General features: G+C 44.4%; 1 protein-coding gene across 2 annotated transcripts in view; it reads left to right on the top strand.

Moving 5' to 3' along the window:
• Nucleotides 1-17,063, top strand: part of NUP188 (nucleoporin 188) — a 64,501-nt gene that overhangs the window by 2,721 nt on the left and 44,717 nt on the right. Inside the window, exons 2-8 of one of the 2 annotated variants that reach the window (XM_055270767.2) lie at nucleotides 3,092-3,146; nucleotides 7,708-7,781; nucleotides 9,213-9,297; nucleotides 9,815-9,895; nucleotides 10,890-10,934; nucleotides 11,691-11,783; nucleotides 11,903-12,022. In XM_055270767.2, the coding sequence (XP_055126742.1) occupies nucleotides 3,092-3,146; nucleotides 7,708-7,781; nucleotides 9,213-9,297; nucleotides 9,815-9,895; nucleotides 10,890-10,934; nucleotides 11,691-11,783; nucleotides 11,903-12,022 (553 nt within the window). Of the gene's footprint in view, nucleotides 1-3,091; nucleotides 3,147-7,707; nucleotides 7,782-9,212; nucleotides 9,298-9,814; nucleotides 9,896-10,889; nucleotides 10,935-11,690; nucleotides 11,784-11,902; nucleotides 12,023-17,063 lie in introns of those variants that run through there. The other variant, XM_063635762.1, reaches the window with a different exon arrangement.

Raw genomic sequence — 17,063 nt, 5'->3', positions numbered from 1 at the left:
TTATTTATTTGAGACAGAGTTTCACTGTTGTCGCCCAGACTGGAGTGCACTGGCCCGATTTTCGCTCACTGCAACCTCTGCCTCCTGGATTCAAAGGATTCTCCTGCCTCAGTCTCCTAAGTAGCGGGGATTACAGGCACCCGCCACCACGCCCAGCTAATTTCTTGTATTTTTAGTAGAGACAGGTTTTCACCACGTTGGCCAGGCTGGTCTCCAACTCCCGACCTCAGGTGATCCCTGGCCTCGGCCTCCCAAAGTGCTGGGATTACAGGCTGACAATTTTAAAACAGAGCGAGTGTTTTGTGTTACAGTTAGTCTTTTTTTTTTTTTTTTTTGGGAGAAGGGGTCTTGTTCTGTCACACAGGCTGGAGTGCAGTGGCAGGATCTTGGCTCACTGCAACCTCTGCCTCCCTGACTCAGTTGATTCTCCCACCTCAGTCTCCAAAGTAGCTAGGACTACAGGCACACGCCACCATGCCTGGCTGATTTTTGTATTTTTTGTAGAGACAAGGTCTCACTGTATTGCCCAGGCTAATCGCGAACTCCTGGGCTCAGGTGGTCCTCCTTGATCACTTGTGATTATGGCTCACTGCAGCCTCGCCCTCTGGGGCTTGGTGGAGCCTCCTACATGATCAGCCCCCGACCAGGAGCTGGGAACACAAGTGCGCACCACCACACTAGCTAATTTTTTTTTTTTTTTTTTTTTTTTTTTTTTTTTTGAGACGGAGTCTCGCTCTGTCGCCCAGGCTGGAGTGCAGTGGCGCAATCTCGGTTCACTGCTAGCTCTGCCTCCCGGGTTCATGCCATTCTCCTGCCTCAACCTCTCTGAGTAGCTGGGACTACAGGCGCCCGCCACCACGCCCGGCTAATTTTTTGTATTTTTAGTAGAGACGGGGTTTCACCGTGGTCTCGATCTCCTGACCTCGTGATCCGCCCGCCTCGGCCTCCCAAAGTGCTGAGATTACAAGCGTGAGCCACCGCGCCCGGCCTTTTTTTTTTTTTTTTTGAGACGGAGTCTTGCTCTGTCGCCCAGGCTGGAGTGCAGTGGTGCAATCTCGGCTCACTGCAAGCTCCGCCTCCCGGGTTCATGCCATTCTCCTGCCTCAGCCTCTCCGAGTAGCTGGGACTACAGGTGCCTGCCACTACGCCTGGCTAATTTTTTTGTATTTTTTTTTTAGTAGAGACGGGGTTTCACTGTGGTGTCGATCTCCTGACCTCGTGATCCGCCCGCCTCGGCCTCCCAAAGTGCTGGGATTACAAGCGTGAGCTACCGCGCCCGTCCTAATTTTTTTTTTTTTTGAGACAGAGTCTTGCTCTGTCGCCCAGGCTGGAGTGCAGTGGCACGATCTCAGCTCACTGCAGCCTCCGCCTCCTGAGTGCAAGTGATTATTGTGCCTCAGCCTCCCAAGTAGCTGGGACTACAGGCGTGTGCCACCATGCCTAGCTAATTTTTGTATTTTTAGTAAAGATGGGGTTTCACCATGTTGTCCAGGCTAGTCTCGAACTCCTGACTTCAAGTGATCTGCCCACCTCAGCCTCCCAAAGTGCTGGGATTACAGGTGTGAGCTGTTGTGCCTGGCCCACGTTAGCTAATTTTGTATTTTTTTGTAGAGACAGGGATTCGCCATGTTTCCTAGGCTGGTCTCAAATTCCAGGGCTCAAGTACTCCTCCTGCCTTGGCCTTCCAAAGTGCTGGGATTACAGGTGTGAGCCACCATGCCCAGCCTGTTTTTCAGTTTTACAAAACTTGTGGTTAACATAGCTTGCATTCTTATTTTCTTGAGAAGGATTCTCGCTCTGTCGCCAGGCTGGAATACAGTGATGCGATCTCGGCTCACTGCAACCTTTGCCTCCCGGGTTCAAGCGATTATCCTGCCTCAGCATCCCGAGTAGCTGGGACTACAAGCACGCACCACCATGCCCAGCTAATTTTTGTATTTTTGGTAGAGACGAGGTTTCACCTTGTTGGCCAGGATGGTCTCAATCTCTTGACCTCGTGATCCACCCACCTCGGCCTCCCAAAGTGCTGGGATTACAGGCGTGAGCCACCACGTCCAGCCATAGCTTGCATTCTTTTTGCAAAATGTTAAGGATATTTTAGGACCTTTTCATCCCTTCTCTCTCTGCAGATAGGCTTTCTAAGCAGTGTTGATTATTACAGATTACTATTCTAGGTGATCTGACAAAATACAATCTCTGTCCCTTTAGTAACTTTTTTTTTTTTGAATAACTATTTACTGAGAGAATTTCCTTTTTTGTTTGTTTGTTTGAGGCAGAGACACAGCATCACCCAGGCTGGAGTGCAGTGGTGTGATCTTGGCTTACTGCAACCTCCATCTCCTGAGTTCAAGCGATTTTTGTGTGTCAGCCTCCCAAGTAGCTGGGAGTACAGGAACCCACCACCATGCCCGACTAATTTTTATATTTTTAGTAGAGACGAGGTTTTTGTTTAGTAGAGATGGGGCCATGTTGGCCACACTGGTCTCAAACTCCTGACCTCAGGTGATCCACCCACCTTAGCCTCCCAAAGTGCTGGGATTACAGGCATGAGCTACTGTGCCTGACCAGGTTAAAATCTTATGTTTTAGTTTCCTAATTTTTATTTTGAACATTAAGCTTCTAACAATTTTTATTATTATTATTATTATTTTTTGAGGTGGAGTCTTGCTCTGTCGCCCAGCCTGGAGTGCAGTGGCACGATCTCGGCTCACTGCAAGCTCTGTCTCCCGGGTTCATGCCATTCTCCTGCCTCAGCCTCCCAAGTAGCTGGGGATGCATTCGCCCGCCACAATGCCCAGCTAATTTTTTGTATTTTTAGTAGAGACAGGGTTTCACGGTATTAGCCAGGATGGTCTCGATCTCCTGACCTCGTGATCCGCCCGCCTCGAAAGTACTAGGATTACAGGCATGAGCCACCGCGCCCAGCCCTAACAGTGTTATTATATAACAAGATTACTTTCCAAAAATTTAACAAATCGTTTTGTATATTGAGATTTTTTGCTTTTAGAGAGTAGACAAAATGGCTGTGAGGCAGTGTACAAGTTTGTATGATCAAAAAGAGGAAAATTACCTCTGGTCTGTCATTTTGCAGGAGCAGTAGAGAACTGTGGACTATTCTGCTTGGAAGGTCAGCTCTGAGAGAGCTGGTAAGTGGTGGTGTTCTTCAGTGGGTTCTCTGGGTTTCTTTGTGTAGCTTTTGTTACAAAAACACTTTTTTTTTTTAATGTAGGAAGTAAACGCATTTATTTATTTATTTATTTATTTATTTAGAGACGGAGTTTCGCTCTTGTTTCCCAGGCTGGAGTGCAATGGCGTGATCTCGGCTCACTGCAACCTCCACCTCCCAGGTTCAAGCGATTCTCCTGCCTCAGCCTCCCGAGTAGCTGGGATTACAGGCATGCACCACCAAGCCTGACTAATTTTGTATTTTTAGTAGAGATGGGGTTTCTCCATTTTGGTCAGCCTGGTCTCGAACTCCTGACATTAGGTGATCTGCCCTTGTTGACCTCCCAAATTGCTGTGATTATAGGCGTGAGCCACCACGCCTGGCCTATTTATTTATTTTGAGATGGAGTTTCACTCTTGTCACCCAGGCTGAAGTGTAATAGCATGATCTCAGCTCACTGCAACCTCCGCCTCCCAAGTTCAAGTGATTTTCCTGCCTCAGCCTCCTGAGTAGCTGAGATTACAGGTGCACGCCACCACACCTGGCTAATTTTTGTATTTTTAGTGGAGACAGGGTTTCACCATGTTGGCCAGGCTGGTGATGAACTCCTGACCTCAGGTGATCCACCTGCCTTGGCATCTCAAAGTCCTGGGATAACAGATGTGAGCCACTGCACCCGGCCAGTTTTTTTTTTTTTTTGAGAAGGGAGTCTTGCTCCCAGGCTGGAGTGTAAGTAGCTTGATCTTGGCTTACCTCAACCTCCGCCACCTGGGTTCAAGTGAGTCTCCTGCCTCAGCCTCCCCAGTAGTTGGGATTAAAGGTGCCTGCCACCACGCCCTGCTGATTTTTATATTTTTAGTAGAGACAGGGTTTCACCATGTTGGCCAGGTCGGTCTCGAACTCCTGACCTCAGGTGATCTGCCTGCCTCAGCCTCCCAAAGTGCTGGGATTACAGGCATGAGCCACCACACCCGGCTACGTTTTTTTTGTTGTTGAGACAGAGTCTGTCTCTCGCCCAGGGTGGAGTGCGGTGGCATGATCGTGGCTCACTGCAACCTCTGTCTCCTGGGTTCAAGTGATTCCCTGCGTTAGCCTCTCAAGGAGCTGGGGATTACAGATGCATGCCACCATGCCCGGCTAATTTTTGTATTTTTAGTAGAGATGGGGTTTCACCATGTTGGCCAGGCTGGTCTTCAATTCCTGGCCTTAGGTGATCTGCCCGCCTCAGCCTCCCAAAGTGCTGGGATTGCAGGCATGAGCCACTGTGCCTGGTGTAAACAATTTGTTTTATTCCTAAAACTTTATAAACATGGTCAGATGCAGTAGCTCATGCCTGTAATCCCAGCACTTTGGAAGGCCAAGGCAGAAGGATCAATTGAGTGCACAAGCTCAAGGCCAGTCCTGGCAACGTAGCAAGACCCCGTCTCTACAAAAAAATTTTTTTAAAAATTAGCCAGGCATGGTGGTGCATGTCTGTAGTCCCAGCTACTTAGGAGTCCGAGGTGGGAGGATTGCTTGACCCTGGGAGGTTGAGGCTGCAGTGAACTCTAGCCTGGGAGACATATCGAGACCCCAGCTCAAAAAAGCAAAAAGCTTTATAAACATTATGCATTCCCTACTTCTTTGCTGAAATGAGACTACCTAGCCTAGCCGCTGAAGTCTTCTAAATCTACCTTTGTATTTCATTGATTCCTTTTATGAAAAGATACCTGTGTTCATTGATTGGCTGCTGAGAGTAGGGGTACAAATATCATTCTGCTACCTCAACCTAAGAAAGATTCTCAACCAGGCACGGTGGCTCACGCCTGTAATCCCAGCACTTTGGGAGGCCAAGGCGGGTGGATCACCTGAGGTCAGGAGTTCGTGACCAGCCTCAACATGGAGAAACCCCGTCTCTACTAAAAATACAAAATTAGCCGGGCGTGGTGGTGCATGCCTATAGTCCCAGCTACTCGGGAGGCTGAGGCAGGAGAATTGCTTGAACCTAGGAGGTGGAGGTTGCGGTGAGCTGAGATCGTGCCATTGCACTCCAACCTGGGCAATGAGAGTGAAACTCCGTCTCAAAAATAAATAAATAAATAAATAAAATTAAAAAAAAGGTTCTCAAGCCTTGATCATAGAGGCAGGGGTTTCTAGTCTTTTTTTTTTTGGAGACGTGATCTCGCTCTCTCCACCAGGCTGGAGCGCAGTGACGCAATCTTGGCTCACTGCAGCCTTGATATCCAGGATCAAGTGATCTTCAGTCTCCTGAGCAACTGGGACCACAGAAATTAGCCACCACGCCTGGCTAATTTTTGTATTTTTTGTAGAGATGGGGTCTTACCTTGTTGCCCAGGCTAGTCTCAAACTCCTGGGCTCAAGGATCCACACACCTTGGCCTCCCAAAGTGGTGGTATTACAGATGTGAGCCACTGCACCTGGCCTGGTTTCTAGGCCATTTCTAAGTATATAATCAATAAAGGACAGTTCTTCATGTTAATTCTTGGGTGTTCTGACCCTGTGAAGATAAAGTGTTAAGATGACACTCATTTATTGTTACTATCATTAACAGAATTAATGTTACTTATTTTAGAGCCTTAGCATTTTTTGATACGCCTTCATTTGATAATTTTGCTTCTAGGAATGTATCTTTAAAAAATTCTTGGCCGAGCGCGGTAGCTCACGCTTGTAATCCCAGCACTTTGGGAGGCCGAGGCGGGCGGATCACGAGATCAGGAGATCGAGACCACGGTGAAACCCCGTCTCTACTAAAGATACAAAAAAAAAATTAGCCGGGCGTGGTGGTGGGCGCCTGTAGTCCCAGCTACTCGGAGAGGCTGAGGCAGGAGAATGGCATGAACCCGGGAGGCGGAGCTTGCAGTGAGCCGAGATTGCGCCACTGCACTCCAGCCTGGGCGACAGAGCGAGACTCCATCTCAAAAAAAAAAAAAAAAAAAAAAAAAATTCTTGAAAAAGTTTTGCACATAAAACTTTATCACAGGCCAGGCGTGGTGGTTTATGCCTGTAATCCCAGCACTTTGGGAGGCCAAGGTGGGCGGATCACCTGAGATCAGGAGTTCAGGACCAGCCTGGCCAACATGGTGAAACCCCATCTCTACTAAAAATACAAAAGTGAGCTGGGTGTGGTGATGGGCACCTATAATCCCAGCTACTCAGGAGGCTGTGGTGGAAAGATCGCTTAAGCTCAGGATATCAAGGCTGCAGTGAGCCATGATTGCATCACTGCACTCCAGCCTGGGTGACAGAACAAGACCCTGTCTCCAAAAACAACAAAGAAAACTTCACCACAACATCATTTATATTATTAAATAATTCCAGTCAGCTTAAGTATATCAAACAGAGGAATGATAAATGAATTATGATCTACCAACTAGATACAAGTATTATGCAGCAACTTGAAAGTATGTTTATCAAGACTTTCATAATAAGGTTAAGTCATTATGTTATAATGTTAAGCAAAGAAAAGAAGGTTACAGAATTCTGTATTCAAAATGATTTCAACTGTGGGGAAAAATGCATATTAAAAACACTCAAAGGAATGTGTAATACTTAGTGTAATTCTGGAATCTGATTTTTTTATTTTTTTTGAGACGGAGTTTCGTTCTTGTCCTGGCTGGAGTACATTGGTGCAATCTCGGTTCACCACAACCTCTGCCTCCCAGGTTCAAGTGATTCTCCTGCCTCAGCCACCCAAGTAGCTGGGATTACAGGCATACACCACCACGCCCAGCTAATTTTGCATTTTTTAGTAGAGACAGGGTTTCTCCATGTTGGTGAGGTTGGTCTCCAACTCCCAACCCCAGGGGATCCGCCTGCTTCAGCCTCCCAAAGTGCTGGGATTACAGGCATGAGCCACTGCGCCTGGCCGAGTCTGATTATTAATAAAACTGCATTTGGGCTGGGCGTGGTGGCTCACACCTGTAATCTCTGCCCTTTGCTGACACGGGCAGATCACGAGGTCAGGAGTTCAAGATCAGCTTGGCCAATATGGTGAAACCCCCATCTCTACTAAAAATACAAAAAAACTGACCGGCGTGGTGGCGTGCTTGTAGTCCCATCTACTCAGGAGGCTGAGGTAGGAGAATTGCTTGAACCCAGGAGGCGGAGGTTGCAGTGAGCCAAGATTGTGCCACTGCACTCCATCCTGGGCAATAGAGTGAGACTCCGTCTCAAAAAACAAACAAACAAAAAAACACAAAAAACTGCATTTGCAGTCGGGTGCCTTGGCTCACACCTGTAATCCCAGCACTTTGGGAGGCCAAGGCGGGCAGATCACCTGAGGTGGGGAGTTCGAGATCAGCCTGGCCAACATGGTGAAACCCCATCTCTACTAAAAATACAATAATTAGCTGGGTGTGGTGGCTGGCACCTGTAATTCCAGCTACTGGGGAGGCTGAGGCTCAGGAATCACTTGAACCTGGGAGGCGGAGGTTGCAGTCAGCCAAGTTTGTGCCACTGCACTCCAGCCTGGGTGATAGAGACTCCATCTCAAAAAAAAAAAAAAAATACTGCATTTGTATAAATGCCTTGTTCTTTTCCAGAGTCAGATTGAGGCAGAACTGAATAAACATTGGCGGCGATTGTTAGAGGGGCTTTCTTACTACAAACCTCCCAGGTATGGCAATTCCAGGTGTCTGGTTAAAGTAATTCCCCTAAGGAAGCTGGCATGGATGAAACCATCCTCCTGTATGCTTTGATGATATTGTAGGGTTATGTATACCAGAGATCATACAATTTAGTTTACCAGTGGAAAACAGTAGGGTACATTTGTTTTTTTGTTGACCGAAAGAAAAGGAAATTCCTTCTAGAAATACAGTATTGTAGAATATAATTGTGACCTATGTGTGGGGATGAGAATTTATTAAACAACGAATTTTCTAATATTTATTCAGACTCCACAGTGTCTGTGTGAGCACTAATTGGTGGGAGATAGCAGTGAAGGATGATACTAACAACTGACACTTGTGTAGTGTTAACTATGTAACAATTATTTCTCTAAGCACCTGACTTATCAAAAGTTATTTAATCCCCACAACACCGCTTTGAGATAGTTACTACTTTTATTCTTGGGTGAATATATAGATCTTTTTATTGGGTAGTGGAAAACATAGTAATAAAATATAAAGTAGTTACAAATAAAGAGAATGTAGCTTGTAGGGCTGGGCTTATTTGATCTTGACTCCTTATTAGAGAATGGTATTATAAAGCAGGATCTGGGTGCTGCATGTGCCTCCTGCTATTGGAGTGTTATAAATCCTAGGCCTTCTCAGTGGACAGCGCTATTACAGATAATATATTAATACATGTATGTATGCCACAGACCTGGTTTTATTTTTTTATTTTTTTATTTTTTTTTTGAGACGGAGTCTTGCTCTGTCCCCCAGGCTGGAGTGCAGTGGCGCGATCTCGGCTCACTGCAAGCCCCGCCTCTCGGGTTCACGCCATTCTCCTGCCTCAGCCTCCCGAGTAGCTGGGACTACAGGCGCCCGCCAACACACCCGGCTAATTTTTTTTGTATTTTTAGTAGAGACGGGGTTTCACCGTGTTAGCCAGGATGGTCTCGATCTCCTGACCTCGTGATCCGCCCGCCTCGGCCTCCCAAAGTGCTGGGATTACAGGCTTGAGCCACTGCGCCGGGCACAGACCTGGTTTTAAATTTTAGCAACTGTTTATTAGCTGTGGGATTTTTGGTAAGTTATTTACCCTTTCTAAGTGCTGGCAATTCCATTTGTAAAAGGAGAATAGTAATGTTTGCCTTTCAGGGTAGTAGTAAGGATAAAAAATAATGTAAGTTAATGTATTTACAAATAACATTGTTATAACTGTAATTTAACCACTTTTTTTTGTTTTGTTTTGTTTCTTAGGCATAACCAGTTCTGTGTTATGAAGTCTGTAGAGGTGAATGTGTGTGTGTGTGTGTGTGTGTGTATGTTATAGTCATCTGAAGGGCAGAAAATAGTCTGTAGGAAAAATATTTTAAAATATTTTTATTTTAAACTCAGTGAGCTATTGAGAATGAAGAAATGATTCACTGTTCTTTTCACAGTCCAAGTTCAGCTGAAAAAGTGAAAGCTAATAAAGATGTAGCTTCACCATTGAAGGAACTGGGTTTAAGAATCAGCAAGTTTTTGGTGAGTAAAAATTAGCACTCGCTCAATTTATTACTTGCAGTGTGGATGTGCGTGGTTATATTGCTAGTGATAGTGAAAATTCAGTTTATTTTTGTTTTGGGGATTAAATTGTTTTATAAATACCCAGGTTGCAACTCTTCTCCCTGAAAGTTAGAAGTCAAAGTTGCCTGATCCATTCACTGCATATCATAGGGTTTTCTTCACCAGCCATGTGGTGGTCTTTAAGGTGACTAAGTTTGTCACTTTGGAAGCTCACATCATGCCTACTGCTGTATTAATGCGCTTGGTGAATAAGCATCGTTGTTTCTGGCATGTACATTTAATTGTAATAAAAATTGTATGTCAGTGACTGGCTCTTGTCTTCTGTTAGAGTCAGAGTTGTTATGTTTTATGAATCTTTGAGAAGCATTTTTGTTTATTCAAGTCCTGTGTTCATTGTAGTAGACAAATCCTGAAATTCTTTGCATACTGTGTGCGATTTCTGATCTGTTCCTTACTTAAAATCTCTGTGTTTCAGGGTCTTGATGAAGAACAAAGTGTGCAGTTACTCCAGTGTTACCTGCAAGAGGACTACAGGGGTACTTGGGACTCAGTAAAGGTTTGTGGTTTATGTCAGCTCCTTTCTTCTGCCTTTATCCTTTTTCCCGTTGGTTTTAGATAATGTAGGATTTTGGCACCAATTCTTTTATCGGTGGTAGGTGATCAGGTACAGTCATCTTCAGGAAAGACCTACTAAAGGCTTTAAAAAAACATGACCTGGGGGTCAATGGCTTGTGCCTGTACTCCCAGCTTCTTGGGAGGCTGAGGCAGGAGGATCACTTGAGTCCAGGAGTTTGAGGCTGCAGTGAACTGTGATCGCACTACTGCACTCCAGCCTGGGCAAAAGAGTGAGACCCTATCTCTTTAAAAAGTAAAGAATATATATGCACATAAGCTGAGATCTGTCTTCATACTTGGAGGAGTGGAGAGGTCAAAGACTGACATGTTAATCAGAGAATCTTGGGCTATTAGAAGTGATAAGGATTTGGTAGAATTTCTTTTTTTTTTTTTTTTTTTTTTTTTTTTTTGAGATGGAGTCTCACTCTATTGCCCAGGCTGGAGTGCAATGGCACGATCTTGGCTCACTGCAAGCTCTGCCTCCCGGGTTCACGCCATTCTCCTGCCTCAGCCTCCCGAGTAGCTGGGACTATAGGCGCCTGCCACCACGCCCGGCTAATGTTTTGTATTTTTAGTAGACACAGTGTCACCGTGTTAGCCAGGATGGTCTCGATCTCCTGACCACGTGATCCGCCCACCTTGGCCTCCCAAAGTGCTGGGATTACAGGCTTGAGCCACCGCGCCCGGCCAGGATTTGGTAGAATTTCTAGCCTGCCCAGCCCCTCACTTTACATAAGAGGACTGAGGCCAGAGGAGAAGGGGAGGGATTTGAGCACAGGTTTGGGTACATTCGGGTAAAAAGTAAGGTGGAAAGTGTATGTAGAAACAAATGTGCATTTATAATCTTGAAGGATGAAGTGAAGGTATCTATCTTTTTTTATTACTTGAGTTTTGCCTAAAAGGTGGCCTCTTAACTGCTCTGTTTTTCTTTTCAGACAGTACTGCAAGATGAGAGGCAGAGCCAGGCCTTAATCCTGAAGGTCAGTAGTAGTCACCATTTCTATTCTTTGATATAAAATTGAGTGACAGCTTCTTGCCTCATTTTCCTGAGCATTGCTGGCTTTTGACTCTTCTGTTGGGTAAGCATGGAGGTCTTTATGAAGAAGCATATTAACTCATTTGTGAAATGATGCTTTTATCCACTGGACCCAGTAGAGAAGTTTCTCCCAAGGAGATTCTTCAGCTACTGGTGGTGAGAACAAGTTCATGGATATTTTTTCTTTAGGTCTAACTCCAACAGGATTAATTTGTATTTCTTTATTTCTTTATTCTTTAGTCCCTTTCCAGCAACCTTCTCACTTAGGATCTCATGTTAAAATGGAATTTGTGACTTCTGAAGAAGTTTCCTATTTTATATTTAGTGAGAACTAAGTACATTAGTTACAAGCAATTAGGACCTATATCAGTGGAATTTTTATATTTGTTTTTATGTGTTTGGCCTGCCAGTTGATAGCATTGTGTGCTACATGAATGCTCTGAGAAATCATGCTAGAAAACATTTTTGGAAACATGTATATATTATTAAACAATCATTCCTTTCATCCTGTATATTCTGGTTTATGAATGTCTTTTGCTTTATTTTGGCCTAATTCGGTATGTTTGCGTTTCTGTGATTCCTTATTTATATAAATTGAACTTTTCCATCCACATCTTTAAGTGAAATTATCAGTAAATTTAAACTTGAGTTTCCTATGTGCAAAGGTGAGTAACTGATTTTGAATCTTTGGGTTCCTCAGATTGCAGATTATTATTATGAAGAAAGAACCTGTATTCTTCGTTGTGTCTTACACCTTCTCACTTACTTCCAAGATGAAAGACACCCCTATAGGGTAAGCTTGTTTAGTCCTCTTGCTTCTCTTTACACTGTATCATCTTAATAATTTTATTAATATTTATTTGAATATGTACCTTTTATTCTAGGTATAATTTACTCTTGATTTTTTTAAAGGTTGAATATGCAGACTGTGTTGATAAATTGGAGAAGGAACTAGTTTCAAAATACAGACAGCAGTTTGAAGAGCTTTATAAAACTGAAGCACCAACTTGGGAGACACATGGAAATCTCATGGTACGTGGTTACTGTGTTCTCCTGTAACTTTTTTTTTTTTTAAAGATGGAGTCTTGCTCTGTCACGCAGGCTGGAGTGCAGTGGCGAGATCTCGGCTCACTGCAACCTCCATCTCCTGGTTTTAAGCAATTCTCCTACCTCAGTGGATTACAGGCACCCGTCGCCACACCCAGCCAATTTTCGCATTTTTAGTAGAGACAGGGTTTCACCATGTTGGCCAGGCTGGTCTTGAACTGCTGACCTCAGGTGATCCGCCCACCTCAGCCTCCCAAAGTGCTGGGATTACAAGCGTGAGTGACTACACCTGGCCTATAACTCTTAGGAGAATTGTATACCCTTGCTTATAGAGCTGCAAGTTAAATTATTTATTCATTCATTTAAAACATATAGATTATCTTTTTTTTTTTTTTTTTTGGTGAGATGGAGTCTCCCTCTGTTGCTCAAGCTGGAGTGCAATGGCACAATCTCAGCTCACTGCAACCTCCGCCTCCCGGGTTCAAGCGATTCTACTGCCCCAGCCTCCCAAGTAGCTGGGATTACAGGCACCTGCCACCATGCCCAGCTAATTTTTTGTATTTTTAGTAGAGATAGAGATAGGGTTTCACCATGTTGGCTAGGCTGGTCTCGAGCCCTCGACCTCAGGTGATCCGCCTACCTTGGCCTCCAAGTGTTGGGATTACAGGCATGAGCCACTGCGCCTGACCTAGGTTATCATGCTCGAGAAAAGTTTAAACATGTCATATAAATCAAAATATTGATGACATTAATTAATGGTACTTAATTCTGACTTTGACTTTTTTTCTTTTCTTTTCTTTTTTTTTTTTTTTTTTTTTTTGAGACGGAGTCTCGCTCTGTCGCCCAGGCTGGAGTGCAGTGGCGCAATCTTGGCTCACTGCAAGCTCCGCCTCCCAGGTTCACGCCATTCTCCTGCCTCAGCCTCCCAAGTAGCTGGGACTACAGGCGCCCGCCACTACGCCCGGCTAATTTTTCTGTATTTTTAGTAGAGACGGGGTTTCACCTGTTAGCCAGGATGGTCTCGATCTCCTGACCTCATGATCCGCCCGCCTCGGCCTCCCAAAGTGCTGGGATTACAGGCGTGAGCCACCACGCCCGGCGACTTTGACTTTTTTTTCAATCCCATTAGTTTACTTTCATTTCTTACCTAAAATTTGTTTAGTGGTTAATAGATTTCTGAACCTAATATTTCATCTTATTATTTTCTGCTCAGTGTGTAACACTAGTCTGATTATTTTATTCTAATTTTTTTTTTTTGAGACGGACTCGCTTTTTCACCCAGGCTGGAGTACAGTGTTGAGATCTCCACTCACTGCAAGCTCCACCTCCTGGGTTCACGCCATTCTCCTGCCTCAGCCTCCTGAGTAGCTGGGACTACAGGTGCCCACCACCGTGCCCAGCTAATTTTTTGTATTTTTTTTTTTTTTTTTTTTTTGGTAGAGGCAGGGTTTCACCGTGTTAGCCAGGATGGTCTTGATCTCCTGACCTCGTGATCCACCCACCTCAGCCTCCCAAAGTGCTGGGATTACAGGCGTGAGCCACCGTGCCTGGCTATTTTATCCTGATTTCTAAACCAATTTGCATCTATAGATTATAGCATGACCTTGTTTGTTTTAAAAATAATACATTCTTACTAAAACACATGAATGACACAGCTACTTAAAAAATATTTAATAGATGAAAAGGTCCCATTTATACATATAACATTTCTGTTTCCTCAGAAAGTTTGCAGTCAGGAGCATGAAATAGCAATAAAGGCATAAAATTCCCAGGAATAAGTTTAGGACAATTTAAAATCTAAATGAAGAGAACTTCAAAAATGCTATAAAAGGTGTGAAAGAAGACATAACTGAGGCTGGGCACAGTGGCTCATGCCTGTAATCCTAGCACGGTGGGAGGCCAAGGCAGGTAGATTACTTTAGGTTAGGAGTTCGAGACAAACCTGGCCAATATGGTAAAACCCTGTTTCTACTAAAAATACAAAAATTGGCGGGGCACAGTGGCTCAGGCCTATAATCCCAGCACTTTCGGAGGCCAAGGTGGGTGGATCGCTTGAGGTCAGGAGTTCAAGACCAGCCTGGCCAACATGGTGAAACCCCGTCTCTACTAAAAATACAAAAATTAGGCAAGTATGGTGGCACCCACCTGTAGTCTCAGCTACTCAGGAGGCTGGAGTGGGAGGATCACTTGAGCCTAGGAGGCAGAGGTTGCAGTGAGCCAAGATTGCACCACTGTACTCCAGCCTGGGTGACAGAGCAAGACTCCGTCTCAAAGAAAAAAGAAACCATAAAAAATAAAAATTCAAGTCTGGCCTAAAATATGGTGAAACCCCGTCTCTAGTAAAAATACAAAAAAATATTAGCTGGACATGGTGGTGCGTGCCTGTAATCCCAGCTACTTGGGAGGCTAAGGCAGGAGAATTGCTTGAACCCAGGAGGCAGAGGTTGCAGTGAGCCGAGATTGCACCACTGCACTCCAGCCTAGGTGACAGGGCAAGACTCTGTCTCAGAAAAATAAAAATACAAAAAAAGTTATCTGAGCGTGGTGGCATGCGCCTGTACGCCCAGCTACTCAGGAGGCTGAGGCAGGAGAATTGCTTGAATCCGGGTGGTGGAGGTTGCAGTGAGCCGAGATGACACCACTGCACTCTGGCCTGTGCAACAGAGCAATCTCTGTCTCAAAAAAAAAAAAAAAAAAAATTACCAAATGGAAAGACACATTATATATATCTATATCTACATATCTATATAGATCGATATCTATATAGATATCGATCTATATAGATATGTAGATATAGTTTTTTTTTTTGAGACAGTTTCGCTCTTGTTGCCCATGCTGGAGTTCAATGGCATGATCTTGGCTCACCACAACCTCTGCCTCCCAGGTTCAAGTGATTCTCCTGCCTCAGCCTCCCGAGTAGCTGGGATTAAAGGCATGCACCACCACACCCGGCTAATTTTGTATTTTGAGTAGAGATGGGGGTTTCTCCATGTTGGTCAGGCTGGTCTCGAACTCCTGACCTCAGGTGATCTGCCTGCCTCAACCCATCAAAGTGCTGGGATTACAGGGGTGAGCCATTGCACCCGGCCGACACCATATTTTTTTTTTTTTTTTTGAGATGGAGTCTTGCTCTGTCGCCCAGACTGGAGTGCAGTGGCATGATCTCGGCTCACTGCAAGCTCCACCTCCCGGGTTCACGCCATTCTCCTGCCTCAGTCTCCCAAGTAGCTGGGACTACAGGCGCCTGCCACACACCCAGTTAATTCTTTTATATTTTTAGTAGAGACGGAGTTTCACCGTGTTAGTCAGGATGGTCTTGATCTCCTGACCTCGTGACCCACCCACCTCTGCCTCCCAAAGTGCTGGGATTACAGGTGTGAGCCACCGTGCCCAGCACACCATATTCTTGAATATAAAAACTTAAGCACCGGCTGGGCACGGAGGTTGTGATGAGCCAAAGATCATACCACTTGCACCCCAGCCTGGGCCACAGAGCCAGACTCTGTCTCAAAAAAAAATTTATATGCAAAATAACAATAGCCGGCTGGGTTCAAGCGGCCCTCCCGCCTCAGCCTCTCAAAGTGCTGGGATTATAGGTGTGAGCCATTGTTCCCAGATTAAATTGATATACTTTTTAATGGGAAGCATTTTGACAATATCTAAAAATTTACAAAGTACATATTTCTTGATTCAGCAGTTTTTTGTTTGTTTATGATTTTTTAAATTGTGATAAAATAGACATAGCATAAAATTTACCATTTTAACTATTTTTAAGTAACTGTGACTATACTTTTTCTGGAATTACATATAAATAGAACCACACGATATGTAGAATTTTCTGTTTGGCTTCTTTCAGTTAGTGTCATGTTTTTGAGATTCATCCATGTTATATACTAGTACTTCATTCTTATTTATGGTTGAGTAGTAAACATTCCATTGTGTGGATATATACCATATTTTGTTTATCCATTTCTCAGTTGATAGCGATTTGCCATTTTTGTTTTTTGACTATTAGGAATAACGTGCTATGAACATTAGCATATGGGTTTTTTTGACATAAGTTTTCATTTATCCTGGGTAAATAAATACCTGAGAGTGAGATTGCTGAGTCGTAAATGTAAATTTTTTTTTTTTTTTTTTTTTTTTTTTGAGACGGAGTCTCGCTCTGTCACCCAGGCTGGAGTTCAGTGGCGTGGTCTTGGCTCACTGTAACGTCTGCCTCCCAAGTTCAAGCGATTGTCCTGCCTCAGCCTCCTGAGTAGCTAGGATTACAGGCACGCATCACCACACCTGGCTAATTTTTGTATTTTTAGTACTGGGATTACAGGCATGAGCCACTGTGTCCAGCCGTAAATGGAAATTTTTATAAAGAATTGATAAGTTGTTTATCCATAGTGGCTATGCCATTTTGCATTCCCATCAGAAATGTATGAGAATTCTTTTTGTTTGACGTTGTCACCAACACTTGGTATGGTTGTTAATTTTAGACATCCTAATAAGTATATAGTAATATCTCATTGTGGTTTGTTTTGAGATAGGGTCTTGCTATTTTGCCCAAACTGGCCTTGAACTCCTGGGTTCAAGTGATCCTTCTGCTTGGCCTCCTGAGTAGGCTGGGATTACAGGCATATGCCACGATGCCTGTCTCATTGTGGGTTTTTTTTTATTTTTGAGACAGAGTCTCGCACTGTCGCCCAGGCTGGAGTGCAGTGGCACGATCTCGGCTCACTGCAACCCCTGCCTCCTGAGTTCAAGCGATTCTGCTGCCTCAGCCTCCCGAGTAGCTGGGACTACAGGCATGCCACCACGTCCGGCTAATTTTTTGTATTTTTAGTAGAGACAGGGTTTCACCATGTTAGCCAGGATGGTCTCAGTCTCCTGACCTTGTGATCCACCCGCCTAGGCCTCCCAAAGTGCTGGGATTACTGGTGTGAGCCACTGCACCTGGCCTCATTGTGGTTTTAATTTGCATTTCCCTGATGACTAGTGATGTTGAACATCTTTTCACGTGCTTATTTACTTACAT

This window comes from Symphalangus syndactylus, chromosome 3 (genome assembly GCF_028878055.3).
Source record: "Symphalangus syndactylus isolate Jambi chromosome 3, NHGRI_mSymSyn1-v2.1_pri, whole genome shotgun sequence".
NCBI classification, from domain to species: domain Eukaryota; kingdom Metazoa; phylum Chordata; class Mammalia; order Primates; family Hylobatidae; genus Symphalangus; species Symphalangus syndactylus.
This window is presented reverse-complemented; position numbering and strand designations above follow the sequence as displayed.